This window comes from Pyrus communis, chromosome 7 (genome assembly GCF_041283825.1).
Source record: "Pyrus communis isolate YQ-2024b chromosome 7, ASM4128382v1, whole genome shotgun sequence".
Taxonomy (NCBI): Eukaryota; Viridiplantae; Streptophyta; class Magnoliopsida; order Rosales; family Rosaceae; genus Pyrus; species Pyrus communis.
Genome location: NC_142571.1, coordinates 22,583,841 through 22,602,085, shown reverse-complemented (window position 1 = coordinate 22,602,085; position 18,245 = coordinate 22,583,841). Strand labels below are relative to the sequence as shown.

At 39.8% G+C, this 18,245-nt stretch overlaps 2 protein-coding genes across 2 annotated transcripts; both read right to left on the bottom strand.

Annotated features, from left to right (window-relative positions):
* Nucleotides 1-1,337: 1,337 nt before the first annotated feature.
* LOC148695904 (uncharacterized) lies at nucleotides 1,338-2,066 on the bottom strand. Its single transcript, XM_088697426.1, has one exon. It carries the CDS (start codon nucleotides 2,064-2,066, stop codon nucleotides 1,338-1,340), a length of 729 nt encoding a protein of 242 aa, XP_088553552.1.
* Nucleotides 2,067-12,543: 10,477 nt separating this feature from the next.
* On the bottom strand, nucleotides 12,544-17,012 carry LOC137734899 (E3 ubiquitin-protein ligase WAV3-like). The gene is made up of 2 exons (XM_068474216.2): nucleotides 16,282-17,012; nucleotides 12,544-14,813 (listed from the first exon to the last, which is right to left on the bottom strand). The coding sequence occupies exons 1-2, from the start codon at nucleotides 16,510-16,512 to the stop codon at nucleotides 12,885-12,887; spliced, it is 2,160 nt and encodes a 719-aa protein (XP_068330317.2). The 5' UTR covers nucleotides 16,513-17,012; the 3' UTR covers nucleotides 12,544-12,884.
* Nucleotides 17,013-18,245: the final 1,233 nt, after the last annotated feature.

Below are 18,245 nucleotides of genomic sequence, written 5' to 3'. Positions count from 1 at the left end.
ATAAGCCACAAAACCAAAGACTCAAGGGGTGAGAGTATTACTGAACACCATTGGAGCATGTTGAGTGAGGACTTGAAGAGGTGTTTGAAAATTAACCACTTGAGAGGGCATATGATTAATGACATACATGACATAGGTAACAGGTTCAGGCCAAAAACACTAAGGAACCAAGGCCCCAAGGAGCAAAGCATGAGCTGTTTCCAAAATGTGGCGATTTTTATGTTCCGCAACCCTATTTTGTTGTGGGGTATGTGGACATGTGGTTTCATGGAAAATTCATTGATCACAGAGAAACTCTGACAACTCAAAATTGATGTATTCTCCTCCATTATCAGAATGGAGAACTTTAATAATGGAAGAATATTAGACCTGAATCATCTGAGCAAAGGATCGAAATATGGCACTAACATCACGTTTATTTTTCAACACATAAAGCCAAGTCATATGAGTGCAATCATCAACAAATGTAACAAACCACCTAATCCCTGAAAAAGTAGTAACTGGAAAAGGCCCTCAAACATCGAAATGAACAAGATCAAAAGGAAAAGGTCATATCTAAAAAATGCATTCCCTAATTGATGATGCAATAATCATACTTCTTGTAAATTACTATCACGGAACATTGGTACTGCATAAGCTCTGCTAGGAACGACATCATCCACATAGTACAACCCATATCTCTTAGTGCCACGTCCAATTATCTCTTTGGTCTAAATATGCCGAAGTAGACAAAAGGACGGATACATTAGAACAACACAATCCAATTGTTCAGTAACTTGTGGTATGGAAAGCAAATGATGTGATAAAGATGGAACAAGAAAATATCAGTGTAAAAGGCGAGAGGCTGTGAGATACACGGTGCCAACACCAACAACAGGGGTATGGGTACCATTGACGGTTGCAATATATTCCCTATGAGATGTTGTCATATATTGAAACATATTCTTATCGTATGTCATATGATCCATTACACCAGAGTCCAGAATCCAACCTGTATGATGCTCAGTATCGGAGGCCAAAAGAACATGTTTTACAGTACCTACGGTGGAGGACGAGTCACAATGGGTAGGATGAGTCAACAAAGTTTGACTCAGGTCATTAGAGGTAGTCTCGGCCTCCTTTATACGTAACTTTTTCTTCAATTCTGGAAACCAATCAGGCACCCCATGCTTGGCAAAATACATATCCTTAGTATGACAGGTTTGTCCATAGAAAGTACACTTCAAATCATCTTCATTTTCTTGGGTAAAGGGACAAGAATTTAAAGATTGATTAGAAAGATTATTAGGACGAGGGGCAGCAGCTAGCCGAAAGGCCATGGCCAGGGACGGCAGCCCTCATTGGTTGTGACTCCCATCCATCATAGTGGCATGTCGTTGTGTTTCACGCTGAACAACAGAAAACACCTCCTCAACAGATGGTAAAGGTTGAGTACATAGAATTTCACTCCGTACTTTATCAAAGATATCATCCAAACCCGCCAAAAAAACATAAACACGATCAATTTGAATTTCTTCTAGAAGGGTCTTGAAATCCATAACACACTCCATCTTGAGTGGTCTCTTTTGATCTAACTTTTGCCAAACGAACTTGAGGTCAGTGTAATACACACCAACCGACTGACCCTCTTGACGGAGTTTGAAAGATTTAACCTTCAATTCATAAATTTGAGAAATATCTGAACCATCATAATAGGTCTGAGCCACCTTTTCCCAAACTTCTTTAGCAGTACGTAGGTGAATAAAAAATCCCATGACAGCAGGTTCTATGGAATTGATCAACCACCATTTTACTATTGCATTCCCTGTCTCCCACGTCTCATACTCAGCACTGTCCTCAGTAGGCTCATTGGTACTCCCAATCATAAAGCCCTTCCTACTGCGTCCAACGATGTGCATCTCTAAAACACTGGACCAAAGAGGATAATTCGATCCATTTAGTTTCATGGTGTTTGGTACAGTAGACGCATCATTCTGAATAACGACATGATTCAATACTGGATTATTGGTTGGGTTACGAGCACTGCCTTCCAATTTTAAAATACCACTGCCTTTCGCAGACGCCATTTTGCCTTACACAAATCTGGACAGCCGTCTTGGTATCTCACGTTGAAACGGTGACACACCATGCTGCTACACACACACACGACAATATTACACACACACACACTGCCGAACTGAGTTTTGCGAGAAGAGTTATTGAAAACTAGTCGACTAAGCACAGCGGAAAAAAAAAGCTAAGGTTAATGTAGCCTTGGCTCTGATGCCAAATAGAATTTTACAGGATAATTTTCATTGTATTACTTCCTTGAAATATATACAAATACAATCCTTATTCTATATGGAAAGAATAATCAATAAAGGACACAACAATTAATCCTTCCTAATAAAAGACTCCTAATATTTACAATATATTTACGTACTTATTTTAATAACTCACGTTTACAGAAGCTTTATTTTCAACCAAAAAAAAAAAAAACTGCACCTTCCTCTTTTGTATCCTCCAGAGCGATTCGGGCTCCACATTTAGTCATTTGCACTTTAAATTGAATATTTTACTATTTTTTTTTCTTAACTTTTCAAGTGCCCCAGCCTCTTCGACGCGACACCATAACCTGAAAATTATATTTTGCTACCCGAATAGCTAACCATCCACTAAGACATGACGCTAAACTAGATCAACAAACAAGAAGCAAATTATATATCTATCATCAGAAAATCAAAAGCACGAGGCGGCAGTCTTGTGTCCGGTGGGATGGGTTTTTGTGTATAGGTTGGACGGGTGTCCCAATCGGACCTCAGAGGTTTTTGGTGATGTCATATGTCAATCCTAGACGTATCTCGGAGGCACCGACGAAGCCACATTAAGGGCTACCCTGGGCTATAGCCAGGTAGTTTTCGGTAGAAAATAAAATTTTACATGTAATTTTTAGTGATTTTTGAATGTAGCTCACCATATATTTCGTCATTGATTCGAATATATAATAATAATAATAATGTAAGTTAAAAATACTTAATACTGAAAATTAAAACCGAAAATGAAAATGGGTCTCGCCCAAGCATTCGAAACGTCACGTACTCCAAGAATGTGTGTGTCTTGAGATGAGTCCAAAAAATAACTAATTAATAATTACTACAATAGACGGCTTATTTGTCCACTTGCTTAACGAACCTAACAAATAAGCCATCGGTATTGTAGACATGTAAATTTTGTTGCATACAAATAATGCATTACAAAGCTTCAAGTGGCATATGACTTATCACAAATGGACAAGTTATCAATGATATGTGGCACAAATCAAGTAAAGGAAGTACAAAACCTTCCTAAAACTCGGCAGGAGGAAATCCTTCTTAAAATCGGCAAGGGACCCAAATTGCTCCTAAAACCAAGAAGAAAGCTAAGGTATCTTCACAAAACAAGCAAGAATTGAAGATTGCTCACAAAATAGGCAACAAGCCCTACAATTCGGCCACGCAAGGGAAGTTAAGCCACAAAATATGCCTAAATACTCCCTTAGACGAATAAAGACACAAATCAAAGCCAAATCCACTCAAAGGTATGGCTTTGGAAGTCTATAAATAAAAGGTCCTTAGACAAGCATAAGGGTAAAAAAAAATTTACATTTAGAAGAACCTTTGCACAAATCTTTGAAGACTAATACGCTACCAAAGCTCTCTTTGAAGAACGCACAACCAAAGTCAAAGCTTTCTTTCAACCAAAGCCGAAGCATTCCCTTGAAGAATCAACAAGCACTTGTGCCGATTCCTTCAAGACCTTGTTGGAAGCTCAAAACTTGTAACGACATTCGTTTCAAGATCAAGTCGTCAAGACCTTTTAAATCAATGAAATCCTGCATCAACACCACCTTTGCCGCAAGTCACACAAGCCATGAGGTGAAGACCATCCACGCATTGTTTCAAGCTCAAAACTTGAAGCAATAGTTCAATCGTTCATCCAAGATCAAGTTATCCTGACCCTTGGATCAACAATCAACCATCTACATCAAATTTGAAGACTGAATAACAGGAAAAGTTGTAAACAGAGATTGTAACCTACAAATTCAAATCAATACAAACCTACTTTGTACATGTGTTCTTGTTTCATTCAATCTAGAATTTTCGTGTTTACAAATTTGGCACGCCCATTAAGACATCTCTGCCTCTGCTCTCTATCTTCAAATCCACAAGAAACACAACTGGCATAAAAAAAGGATCAAGTTGTTCCCGCAATCAATGGGAAGAACAAGGGCGCCTTATCGTAAGTGGTGGCAATTTGGATATCACAACCCGAAGCAAGGCAAGAACTCTCTTTGTCGTGCCTTCCACCCCTACACTAACTCTGCTGAATGAGCAAGATAACCCAAGTCACAAGCCCATAATCACCTTGGCCTCACTAAGGGCGCCAAAAGAAGAAAGCTCGAAGAAGTACTCTGAGTCCTTGACTTCCAATGCCACCTCAAATACTAGCTCGTATCTCGTAGCCATGCAAGTCATGACTACTAGTACGACTTCCATCGAGGAGCAACTGGCTGAAATGAGCAAAGTGATTGCGAGGTTGCCAAAACCATAGAGGAAAATGACTTGCAGATTGCTACACTCATCAACCGGCTAGAGGCACAGCACGACAACAAAGCTGACCCGAAGATTGATCAAGTCGAGGAAAAGATGAGCCTTTGATGGAGCAAGCCGAGGAAAAGCTTAACCAAGCAACGGCATTCATAAGATCTCTCTATCCAACAGTTGCAAGAGATGATCGCAAACACCGTCAAGGCGCAATACGAAGGAAGCTCACGGTACTCCATGCTGTACTTAAAGCCTTACTCCAAGAAGATTGACGCCTTGAAGATGCCAAGGGGTTATCAACCACCCAATGCAATTCAATGGAAAAGGCAATCCTCAGCAACATATTGCCAATTTCATTGAAACCTGCAACAATGCTAATACGGAAGGAGATTACCTTGCCAAGCAATTCGTACGCTTGCTGAAAGGTAACTTCTTTGACTGATACACCGACCTTAATCCCGAATCCATCAACAGCTGGGACCAGCTTGAAAGGGAATTCCTCAACCGCTTCTACAGCATCTGCAACACCGTAAGTGTGGAGCGAAGAATAATCAAAAGGCGACACGTGAATTTTTAGGTGCAGAGGACAAAATTACCCTCGAGACACACCGGGTTTCCTACACGCAAGCAGTGGAGAATCATCCATCAACTGAGTCAAGAGTGCCCAAAATAAATAACAAGTTCAAATTTATCTCATTCATCTTTACTTCATATCATCTATAAGGAAATCATTCCACAACCTTTAAAACCTTGCATATAAATTAAATTAATTAGGCTAATAAATGGATTAATTCCTAATCAATCCATTAATCACCAAATTAATCACCATTACACCCCAAAAAACATCCAAGGGCTAACCATACTCTATAAATAAGACTCTATTTTCTTTGAAAGACTAGTTCCACACTCTTGCAAAACTCCCAAAAACTCTCCAAACATTTTTCTCTCTAAATTCTAACTTTGGCATCAGAGGTTCTTCAGCCAAAGCTCCCTTCCCCCCCTAATTCATCATGGGCGCGTAAGGCTCTTGGCCTTGACCTAAGGTATTAATTATTTTCTAGGTGCAATTTTGTCCAAGAAGAAGAAGGCGGAAATTTGCATCCACAAATTGGTGCTTTCATTGAGAGTTGAAATTCACACTCGTAAAAAGGTTTTTTCTCTATTTTCTAGTCCATTTGTATTTTTCGTACATTCTTATTATTAGAATTTTTTATCATCCATCAAACGCAGTGGCCACCTGCGGCGAGGTCCATAGCACCACTACCACGGCCCGAGCTGTGCCACCAAAGCAAGCCTAAGTCGTGCCATCGAAGGCTCATGGCACCAAGGCCATGAACCAAGCCATGTTACTCCAAGCCCTAGCCTCGCACCCATATGTGCCACATGTCGAACAGCTCACTCTCACGTTCCAACTTGCTTCCACTGAGCAGCTTACTCTCGTGGCCTAGCCTGCTCCCGCTGAGCAGTCTGCTCTCATGGCCCAGCCTGCTCCCGTGGTCTAACCTACTCCTATCGAGCAGCTTGCTCCCACAGCCCAGTCTGCTTTCGTGACCTTCCAAGCAGCCCAAATTGGTCCAAGACTAGTTCAACCATCTCGGCTCTAAATTTCCGGACTAATGATCAAACCGGGAGCATTTTCACCATATTTTTCTATGAATTTGACATTTCCCAGCTCAAATCTGGCGCCCGGAGTCTACCACATTTCCACTGCTCATGGAGAAACATTCCTTCCAAGCTCTTCCAATCCAAATGGTGAACAACACTTGTCTCGACAAGTCATAGAGTTGACGAGCACCCTAGCACAACAGACGACCTTGGTGAGCCAGCTCTTGCAGCGTATGAAGATGCAACATGTTCCAAATGAGGTGTCCCAGAGAAGGACAAGGGCAGATGAAGAACATCTCCAGCATCGTCTTGACAAGCAACCACTCGACCTACCACGAATTGAGCGTTTGGGTAGAGTACACTCCCGATTGGGCCCCTAAGATAGCGTATAATCCCGTTTTAGTGCGTAGAGGAGCGTGCACTCTCGACTAGGCCCACGGACGAGCATACACTCATGGTTGGGGCCACACTCCAATAATCAACATGAGCAGTCTTCCAAGCGAAGTGTTCATTCTCAGCTAGGCCAGCAAGGAACATCCTCTATATCACATCGGAGTAGCCAGCATGACGGGAGGAGAGAAGTAGTCACTCAATCCGGCTCAAGTTCAACCAGCAGCTTGCGAAATCCCTCGCCTGTTAGGAATTCACCATATGCACCGCTGCCACAGCATAGACGAGCCAAGCACGTAGAAGAGCAGCCTAGACCAGCAGGTTAAGACTAGGGCAGCCGAGAACTCTGCCATTCCCAACAAAAGAAAATTCAGGAAGAAGTAGAAAGACTCCCGACCTAGGGATTGTGCAATTTCCTGCGCAACGAAGCTATTGACAAGGCGTTCCGATAAGACATGACCAACATGAGCGAGTCATCTTTCAATGATAAGATTGAGCAGACAGAACTACCTCATATAGATTGTTGGATATAAAGACTACCTTTGTTCCGAAAAATGTAGCAGCTCAGCCTAATGGCACGCCTGGGGCAGACGAGTACTAGAAAGACATACTAGCCCAACTACCAAGAACCAAGGGTAGGCTAAGGATTATTTTGGTTGTCCCAGCAGTCCAGCTTTCCTCAGTTGCACTCACGACAATGATTTCCATACTCTCCAGCGCGAGAGAATAAACTAATTACTCTCCAGTACGAGAGGGTAAACCAATTCCCCAACACCCAAAAAGGTCTCTCCAGCGCGAAAGGATAAACTAATTGCTCTCTAGTACGAGAGGGTAAACCAATTCCCGACACCCATATGGGTCTGCTCTTCAGCGCGAAAGGATAAACTAATTGCTCTCCAATGCGAAAGGGTATACCAATTCCCCGACACCCAAACGGGTTTGCTCTCCAGTGCGAAAGGATAAACTAATTGATCTCCAATGCGAAAGGGTATATCAATTCCCCGACACCCAAAAGGATCTGCTCTCCAGTGCGAAAGGATAAACTAATTGCTCTCCAGTGCGAGAAGGTAAACCAATTCCCCGACACCAGAAAGGGTTTGCTTTCCAGTGCGAGAGGATAAACTAATTGCTCTCCAATGCGAGAGGGTAAACTAATTCCCCGACACCCATATGGGTCTGTTCTCCAGTGCGAGAGGATAAACTAATTGCTCTCCAGTGTGAGAAGGTAAACTAATTCTCCAACACCCATCTGGATAAGCTCTCCAGTGCGAGAAAGCCACATAGCTCAAAGGATCAAATGGTTGAAGATCGAGTAGGAAGCAAAATGGTCAGGGGGCAGCAACCACTTTTTGCACTCAACAATTTGCTCATCCAACACTTCATCTTCAGTAGCTCCGATCTTGGTAGTTCCATCCTTGACTGCTCCATCTATGGCAGCTGAGAAATCAAACTCAAGCAGTTTCCTTATTTCCGACAGGCAGCCCAAGCCGTAACCCATGCCACGTCATTTCCTCAGCCCATGCCGAGCCAATCATTGGCTTCATTCAAGCCGAGCATCACAAACAATGGCCCTTACCACACCACCTCCATGGCTCATGCCAAGCCGATTCCTGGCCCCTGCCAGCCGATGTGCCGCATCACCCCCCATGGCTGCACCACGACAGCACTATCCAAGAAAAAGACAAGGAAATTAAATTTTTTACATCGGTGCGACGTGGAGACGAAGCAAGCAACGAAAGATGATCTTTTACACGGGCAAGATGTAGAAGATTGTTAGAGGAGGGAGAACAAATATCCTCTAAGCTTTCTCTCTCTTGTAGGGTAGAATAAATCGCTCTCCAAAGTTGATTTAACAACCCATTTAAGGTGGACTTAAATAGGCTTTGAGAGAAATTTATTTCTCTTTCCTGAAATGATCTAATTTCATATTAAATATGGAGTTTACATCAAAATATGAAGCAGTCCTAAAGCAAGAAGATCTCTATAACTCCTGCTTTTTCCTACGAGCAGCCCAGCAGGTGTGGGGGCATTTGTGGAGCCAAGAGTAATCAAGAGGCAACACGTGGATTTTTAGGTGAAGAGGACAAAATTACCCTTGAGACACACTGGGTTTCCTACATGCGAGCAGTAAAGAATCATCCATCAACTAAGTCAAGAGTACCCAAAATAGGTAACAAGTTCAAATTTATCTCATCCATCTTTACTTCATATCCTTTACAAGGAAATCATTCCACAACCTTTAAAACCTTCCATATAAATTAAATTAATTAGGCTAATTAATGGATTAATTCCTAATTAATCTATTAATCACCAAATTAATCACCATTACACCCCAAAAAACATCTAAGGGCCAACCATGCTTTACAAATAGGACTCCATTTTCTTTGAAAGACTAGTTCCACACTCTTGCAAAACTCTCAAAAACTCTCCAAACACTTTTCTCTCTAAATTCTAACTTTGGCATCGGAGGTTCTTCGGCCAAAGCCCCCCCTCAATTCATCGTGGGCGCGTGAGGCTCTTAGCCTTGACCTAAGGTGTAATTGTTTAGTAGGTGCAATTTTGTCCAAGAAGAAGAAGGTGGAAATTTGCATCCACAGTAAGCATGTTGAAGCTAACAAGTATGAAGCAGTGGAATGATGAACCTGTTATCGACTACATCAATAAGTGGTGTTCATTAAGTTTAGATTGCAAAGATCGACTTTCTGAAACCTCCACCATTGAGATGTGTATTCAAGGCATGCACTGGGGGCTATATTACATCTTCCCAGGCATAAAGCCGAGGATATTTGAGGAGGTAGTAACTCGTTCCCACGACATGAAGCTGAGTATCGTCAATCATGGGAAAAATGAGCCAATCACCAACTTCAAGAAGAACAAGGTGTTTTCTCTGAATGTGGATAAGATTGGGAAGAAGCCCGCTAAGGAAACTTTTACCGTCAAGACCTCATTTGTACCCGTCAAGATCTCTTCCAAGAACAAAGCGAAGGAGATGAAGAGAAATAAGCCTTCTTGCACCCAAGACAGGTACAAAAACACCTTGAGGGAGCTGGAGCAGAAGACCTACCCTTTTCCGGACTCTGATGTGGCTAGAATGTTAAAGAACTTGCTGGAAAAGAAGGTGATCGAGCTACCCGAATGCAAGCGCCCTAAAGAGATGAATTGCGTTAACGATCCTAGGTACTATAAGGAAATCAAACTTGTGATGGTTCGACAATCCACTGAATTGGAAGGAACAAGACTGTGATTGGTGTTATGAGAACGAATCATCCATAAGCATCAAAGTTAGAACATTCGAGTTCGAAGACATGGTTTTCATGAAAAACGTCAAGTTTTCATAGGTGTATTGTTTTATGAAAACTTCAGGTTTCAAAGGCACTAAATTTGAAACTAAAGGTTCAATTTAGTTTATGAACGTTTAGTTCATAAAAGAGAGGTTCCTACAAGAACACATAATGCAATATGCTGATTTAAATATAGTGGATTTGAGTTGCTTTAGGAACTCAAGTGTGAGCGCTTCGAGACTACGAAAGTGAGTCAACGATTCTAAGAAGAGAAATAAATTATTGAATCGTTAATGTCCAAAAGTGCACTTCAAGCCAATAATTTTGGATTAATTATCGGATTAATGGACTGCTAGTCACTTTTAATTAATTCAATAGATCATGACCATTCGAGGTTGATCATAGAAGCAAAATAATACAAAGTTTCAGATGATATTTTGGGCTAGACGGCTACGGGACATTCGAAAGAAAAGCCCTAAAAATTGGTTAATTGAGCACCAAAAATATGGGTGCGAGTTGAAAAAAAAAATCAAGCCAAAATTGCTTTGGGCCAAGAACAAAAGGTAGCCCAACAAAAAATTGCTGGTTGTTGTCCAAAATAAGGCCCTGCATCAAGGGCTGCATGTTAGGCTCGGGTCATGGTTACAAAGCAACCCAAATGGCTGCAAGTGGCAGCGGGCCGAAAGGAATAGGCCAGTCAGCAGAGGAGAAAAGAACTTAGGTCGGATTGGTGCTAGCTGCTGGAGTTGCAAGCCCAATAACGGCTGTAGATTGTGCCAAGTCACATGAGGATGCAGCTGCAAGATGCTGAGTCACATGTGGGCCGAAGGCAAAAGCCCAACAAAGCTGGCTTCTTATAAGGCTGGCACAGATTTGGATGCTGCAGGCCTAATCGTGAAGAACCTAGGCGTTTGGCCTGGTTTGTCGCTGCAAGCCCATATACTTTTCTCTTTTTTACTTCTAATTTCTAGGGTTTGAAAAAACCCAAAATTGCTTCTAATTTTTTTTCAATTCTTTGACTCACATATTCCACATACTAAAATTATGTAATGCATGAAATGTGTGTGTGTGTGTGTATATATTGACAAATATATGAAACATATACAATATATATATACACACACACATATCGAAAGGTAAATATAAATGTAAGGGAGAATGTTTTCATGCTTCAAGGTCGTTTCAAATATCTTCCTTTATTTTAAGCGTACCTGATTGGCAAAAAACAACAAAAGCCTTTGAATTTGTAGAAGATCCATCTCGAAAAGCTGGAATTGCATCTCCAATGCGTTGTATCACGTTCAACACAGAAAAAATAAATTGAATCAATAGCATGTAGATCAATTCAAAATAATAAATTAATCACAAAAATAATGATTAAAAACGTAATACTCATCTAATTGAAGATAAAACTCTCTTGTTAGCGCAGCTTCAAGAGTGTACTGATAACGTGTTGTAGACATAATTTACTGAACAATTATGGAGGCCATAAAGAGAGGGAAGGTGCGGCATAAAGAGAGAAGAGAGAGATATGTAATTGTAAGGTGTGTTCTATTACATCTCATTGTGTTTTTATTTATAGTAGTAGGAAAGGTTAATTCCTTACTCTTTTATGATTACAACTTTTAATAGATAATCAACTCCTAATAGGAATATAAGAGATATCCAAGATATATTAGGATTTACACAATCACATTCCTAATCTAATAGGATTACAACAAAGAAAGTATAATGCCACAATTTTTTTTTTTTTTTGTCATTAAATTATTTCCTTCTACAACTTAAACACTTCTAATATTTTGTTACGTGAGCTTAGTCATTAAATTTTCTGAAGTGTGATGAACAAGTTTCTAGAACGGACAATCAGTTGAGCAACTGGTCGGAAGGACAGAAACAAGCAGCACGTAGCAGCACCACAAGGAAGAAAGTTGCTGCCTCGGGAGACCGATTGGTCTGACTAGCCGGCCGATCGGTTTCGCACGTTACCTATTTTCTTTCGTATTTTTAAAGCTAATTTAGAGGAGAGATTTTTCGGTGTGATCAAAATACAGGATGGTACATCACGTGTCACTATCTAAATAGTACGATATATGTGTTAAAAGGTTAATAACTTAAAAATATACAATTTTTCACCACTTATATAGATACACGTGATGTACGATCCGTATTCCGGTAACGATCAAAAATTTCTCCATTTAGAGTTGGTTTGGAGTTTTATTGTGACAAGTGTTAGATAAACTAGGGTTAACAGGAGCAAATGAGGTTTTTATGTAATCAAAGGGGCTTTCCATACTAGTGAGATATCTCGATTAACATCAGATTGAATGTAAGCACGATTCACCTAATCACTATAATTTCTTGTGTTCTTAGCCTTCATCTGATTTTGTGTATGACATTTTGACTGTTTGTTGTCCATCGAAAAAAGCGATTTTGGTAGAGCATGTTTGTACAACAAATTGTATTTACATTTTTGTTTACGCGAGAAAAATGTAGTACGGCAGTGTGCCGATTCTCCTGCCCACTTTTGACCATCTTTTGACAATCGTTTCCTTTTAAATATCTGGTTTGCGGATGATTCCTTGTGTATATAAATCACATTTTATTCCTGCCCTCAAAGGGATGGATAACCGTGACTTATCACTAATTGTCTTCCTTCAAAAAAAAAAAAAATTAAATAAAAAACACAAAACAAAATTACTCATGAATTGAACAAAACTTTGTCAAATGAATTGAGAGCAGTGTAAATTACAATACCATTTTGACAATTACATACTTTCCGTACCGTTTTCCTTTTTGTACGCCACCCAATAAAAACACAAGAAGAAATACATGATGTTATAAACCCTAAACCCTACTCTTCCTTTTCTTCTTTCCTTCCCAATTATACCTTTTTTCAACATCTCATTCTCTTTTTTTCGGTTTTTATTGATTTACATATACAAGGCAGGAGGCCAAACCACATCCAAAAAAACCTCTCCTTTTCTCTTCAATTTATCTCCCTCTCCCCAATAAAAAATGATTAACAAAGGATGAGCACACAGCAACCCTATATGATTACCTCGGCCTTGGTTGGTCGGACTAGCCGCTGGGCTGATGGACTGCCCAACAATGTAGCTTGAGATCTAGTAAGCATCTCGACCATTGATGGGGTTTGATAAGCCTGAACAAGACTCGAACCATCAGTAGAGTCACCTCTAGCCGTCGCTCGTTGCCATGAGTGTGAGCTTAATCCCGAAAGGATGTATGCTCTGCCAGATGCCTCGTACACCTGCCTGCTTGCCATCCTCTCTTGCATTTCCTTGAGCTCAGCATCCAATGCTACACACAGACGGTCTTGGGATTTTGCTGACACGGTGTCTGACAATACCCTTCGACAATGTTCAAGGGTTGAAACTGCACCAGCTAAGTCTCCCAGCTCAGCTGCAGCTCGTGCTTGAGCCATTGCCTCGGCCGCCTGGAGCCTATTACGTTGCCTGTCCACTTCTATTGACACTACTGCTTGCCCAACTACATCAGGTCTCTCAATTCTAACTTCTTCACTCTCTATTGTCGCCATTTCTTTATTTAAGGGATCCTTGTAAATGCATTTCACCTTTATCAATGACGTTACATTGCTACAAGACTCTGTTGGGACATTTACTGAAACCAGAAAATCCCTCTCTTCATCAGCATACATACCTCCAACATCAATAACCCCTTTCTGCCCATCAGCCATCACACAACTTGGGTAGCTTCCTGCTTTTAGTGAACCGAGGCGGAGACTTGTGTTCACACACTCAACTGCCACCTGCAGCTCTTGCACCACAACACTCAAAAGCCCCCCAATGCATTGTGCAAATGCATCCTGGATGACAGCTTCTGTCTCAATGAAAGAAAATGTTCCCCCAGATATCTCTGAAATCGAGTGCATCGATGATGCATCATGATCTGCACCAAATCCAAATGCATGCACTGGAATCTGGAAGCCTGTATTGTCACCACCATGAATAGACAAAGGGAGGAGCAACTTATAATTTGGCTGAGATTGGTTAGGCCCAGAGCCACTGACAGTATAAGTGTCCTGCCCATCTGACAACAGTATTATACTGGCAACAGGATTCTTTCCCCTTCGATCTTCCAATACCTTGCCACCCTTCCTTAGGCCCTCGGCAATGTTGGTCCCACCATTTGCGACCAGAGAATTAACAGCTTGCAATGCCTGCTGGCGTCCAGCATCAGTCATCCGGCGGAGGGGAAAGAGGCGACGTGCTGTTGAAGAGAATGCAATAACCGAGAGTCTGTCATTGGAGCCAAGATTCTGTATTACGAACCCCATAGCCCTTTTTAGCAATGCAAGCTTGGTTCCTGCCATGCTACCACTGGTGTCAAGCACTGTGACTAGGTCTACTGGGGCACGATGATTCTGAGAAAACTGAGGAGGCAAAGTGGACTGATTTCTGCTAGGATTTTGTCTTGTAATTGAAGTAGCCGCTTTCAGATGGATCAAAACTGTAAAATTGCCGCAAGAATTGGATTTTGAAACAGCTGAAACCTCTGGGAATGTTTTGATCTCTATCGTCCTAACCAAATTGTCATCTGCACCATTTTTATCGCACAAGCTTCTCTCAGCAAACACAGGTTGGTCTAAGGATTCATCATCATTAAATACAGCTGGCTCATGGGCCTGGTAAAGTGGCATGATGTGTGGTCGGCTCAAGTGTCTTCGAGGAGGAGGAAGTCCGCGAACCACAGTCATCAAAGCATCATTTTGGGGCCAACCTACCGGACCAATAGCTGCCCTTCCAGGGGCAGGATCCAAACTAGGACCCTGATCTGGGATTTCTTTCCACTTTGCCCTACAAACTGGGCAAATTTGGTTGCCGTGTTTCACGTTTGATGTGATGCAGTGAAAATGAAAAGAATGTGAACATTCAGCGGTGAAAAGAGCATGGCCACCTCCTTGTTTCATTTTGGTTAAGCATATCGAGCATGTTTGCTGAAAACACAAAACAAGTGTAAGAAAGAGAGCATAAATAAGCCATATCAATCAACCAGTATAGATTATCGCACTGGTATCGTGGAACTTTGAAAATTTAAACAATCTCAAAGAAATTATCATTTATCAACGGTGTGAGGGTTCTAGTACATTGAGGAATTCAACAGTATTGTGATGAGTACAAGGACAGCTATAGTATCGACATACACACATATTCCAGAAAAAAAAGATACAGTTCGCAACACATTGACTTAATTATTAAACAAAAATTATACAGAAAAGGCTAAGTAAGATCATGATATGTCGCAGCAAGTAAAGCGGGGGCAAAAACGATCAGTACATCAATAACTTGTCATGCCAACAAAAAGGAAGGAAATTTTTTCAATTTCGTCTTAAGTCTGCTGTACATGCTCATAATTGTGTGGTAAGAGATGCCTTTTTACATAGGATAGGCTAAGCAAGTGGAATTATCACAAACAGATAAATAAAAGGGAGTGATAGATCCACCGGTAAGCCGATAAAAGTCAAAGTTAGGTATCCAAGTTCCCAACATGCAAGGGGCATAATAGGAAAGCATCCAAATTTATCATGGAAGCCATTGTACAGGTAACTAAACCCAACAATTTGCTCAATTTTATGCCTTGAAAATCAAACAGGAAAGAATAAATACCCTCCACTTAATTTGAGAAAAGTGAAAACGAAGTTGAAAAAAGAAAAAACACAACAAATGAAAAGGAAAAACAATTTTTAAGAACGATTTTTATGGTGCTCTGGAGTATCCTGTAGTTCGGGGTTTTTAACCGTTAGACCAAACCAGAGCTCTGAAAAGAGCCAGAGAAACCAATATATCAAACAAAAGGGAATTGATAAGATGCTTTATGGGACTACTTTCCCCTTTCTTTTTTTACTTGTTTGATGAAATTTACTGCCACTGCCAGAAAGCTTGCAGATGATCAGTCAACAGAGAAGGAGGAAAAGGAAAGGTAAACCCTTTAGTCTTTTTTTTACCATTTAGGCAAACAAGAATGGTCCTGAAAGTGAATTGTGCATTAACCCCACATGCTCAACACAGGAAAACAACATAAACATTAATATTCACATTCAAAGATTTAATTGTTTCCTCAAAATCTGCTAAAATATGATCTTATCAAAGACCTGATGTCTTTTGAGGCCAAAAGAATTGAGACCTGATCTGTAAATTCTAGAAATGATTTTCATGAAAATATGGAGGTCAAGATGCATAATTTTTGGAACCAAAGTCTAAATTAGGCACCATTTGTAAGCCATTTTGCTTCTGAGCTGAAATTTATGCCTGACTTCTCTAAACTAACCACAAAGAAACCACAAAAACTTCAATTTCTCAGCAACCAAACAGAATAAACTAAAACTGATTAGAACCCATCAATTATAAGCTCACACAAAGGAGGAAAATCCATTTCATTTGTGACAATTAGATAAAAAGACAAACCTTTGAGGATTTGCTTCCATTTCTGGAGAGATTCAAACCATGAGAGGATGGAGTTGGAGTGGTAGGCCTGGAGGAGCCATTGGCCCAATTGGCAGGTGAAAGCAAGGCAGCATCAGACAACCTCTCAGCTGAGTCCACAGAGGAGGGAGATGAATCCTCTAGTGTTTTGGGAAGATATAAACACAGATTCAGCCCCAGTGCAAGCTTTGCTTTCCTCCATTTGCTCCCCATTTTTTAACTTAAAATGTTTCAAAGGTTAAAACCCGGAACCCAAAATCTCTGCTTTGAGCTGAGGCTTAAAGAAACTTAAGAGATAGCACAAAAAAGGCTGAAAATGTAAGCAAAACTCACAAATCCCAGATCTCAAAGTGCTTAAATTAAGCTGCTTTTTTGGTCTTTCCCCCAGCTGGGATAGAGTTGTTGGAATGAGAGAGAGATGGTGGGCTTTAACAAAAGCTGAAATGGAACACGAAAATCGAGAGGGAGAAAGAGAGATGTATTTAATGGAGGTGTTTAGAGGGAAAACTAGAAGAAACTGGGGTTGAATTGTATTTGCAGAAAACAGAAGCTAAATGTCAATACAGCGCAACCGACATGGTTGTACTAGTCTTCTTGTTGGTGTCCGTGGCCGCCTTGAGAGAGAGAGAAAGAGAGAGATTGATTTTGCTTTGGCATTAGTGTGTGTGTGTGTGTGTTTATTGAGAAGATCTTGACCTTGGTTTGGTCCTTTTGTGGGTTTTATTAGAAAATGAGCTTTAAGTTGTTTGAACCAAAAAAAGAAAAAAAAACTTAAGTTAAAAAACGGTAAAAGGAGTTACACGTACTTAAATATAAAGAGAAATGCTTTGAGCATGAAGATGTTGTAAAACAATTAAAGTTTTAATCAAAATAGTCAAAATTAAAAAATACTCTCTTTATTATAGTAAAATAAAAAAAATAATAATGAAAATAACTTGAAATTTGAGTTTTAATCAAAATAACAAAAAAGTATTGTAAGTAAATAGTACCAAGAGTGAATTTTAAAGTAAAAATGTATTTTTCGTTAAAAGTAAATAATACCAGAATTGTTTCGTTAAAACTCCCTAAAATAAATTGTCATTCTTTAAATTTAAAGAGTAATTATTTTGCTAAATATAAAAAAATAATAAAATCCAATGGTGAACTCCTGAGAGAAAGGAGAAAAGAAAGAGAGAGAATGGTGGAAAAGAGTAAATTGTTGTTTGATCACCTGAATTATTACTCTAGTTGAAATTGATTTTCTAAACTATTTTTTAGTAAATTAACCTCTAAACTATTTGAAATTAGACAATTAATCCCTAACCGTTAAATTGATGAAATTTTACTTATTTTACCGTCAAATACTAACACGTAACCAGCACGTGATTCACTCTTAAAAAGAAAGTCGGGCCAATATTTGTCAAATGTAAAAGCACGTTTTGGTTGAGTTGGGCAAAGTTGGGTGCTTCTGTATTATATCTCACTTTATTTTTCGTCGAATTATCATTTATTGAACCTAACTTTTTTTTCTCTTTTTGTTCCCTTCTTTTTTTCTCATTTAATATTATATCTTTCAGTTTCCGTGAATTTTCTGCATAACAAGAAAAAGAAAAGTATATCTTAAAAGTGCTAATGTATATTTAGTTGATTAGAACAGTAACTTGAAAAATAAAATGTTGTATGTATAGTCAACTTCAAGTTTTGCCTTTCATTAAAAACAAAAGAAATTCATTTTTAATCTTTCTTGGGGGTAAAATAAAATACTGGTTGCTGTAAAAGAGAAAATATATTGCACCGTTAAAAATTGCCTCTTATATTTCGTAAAAGAATTAAGTTATAAGAACCTTTGAAACCTAAAAAATCTCTAACTAAGTTCACGAAGAATGGCTAATTAGAACTCGTTTGACAGTGCTTTTAAAATGACTGAAATCATTTTTGGTGAAATTGATTTTGGGTTTTAAAAACAT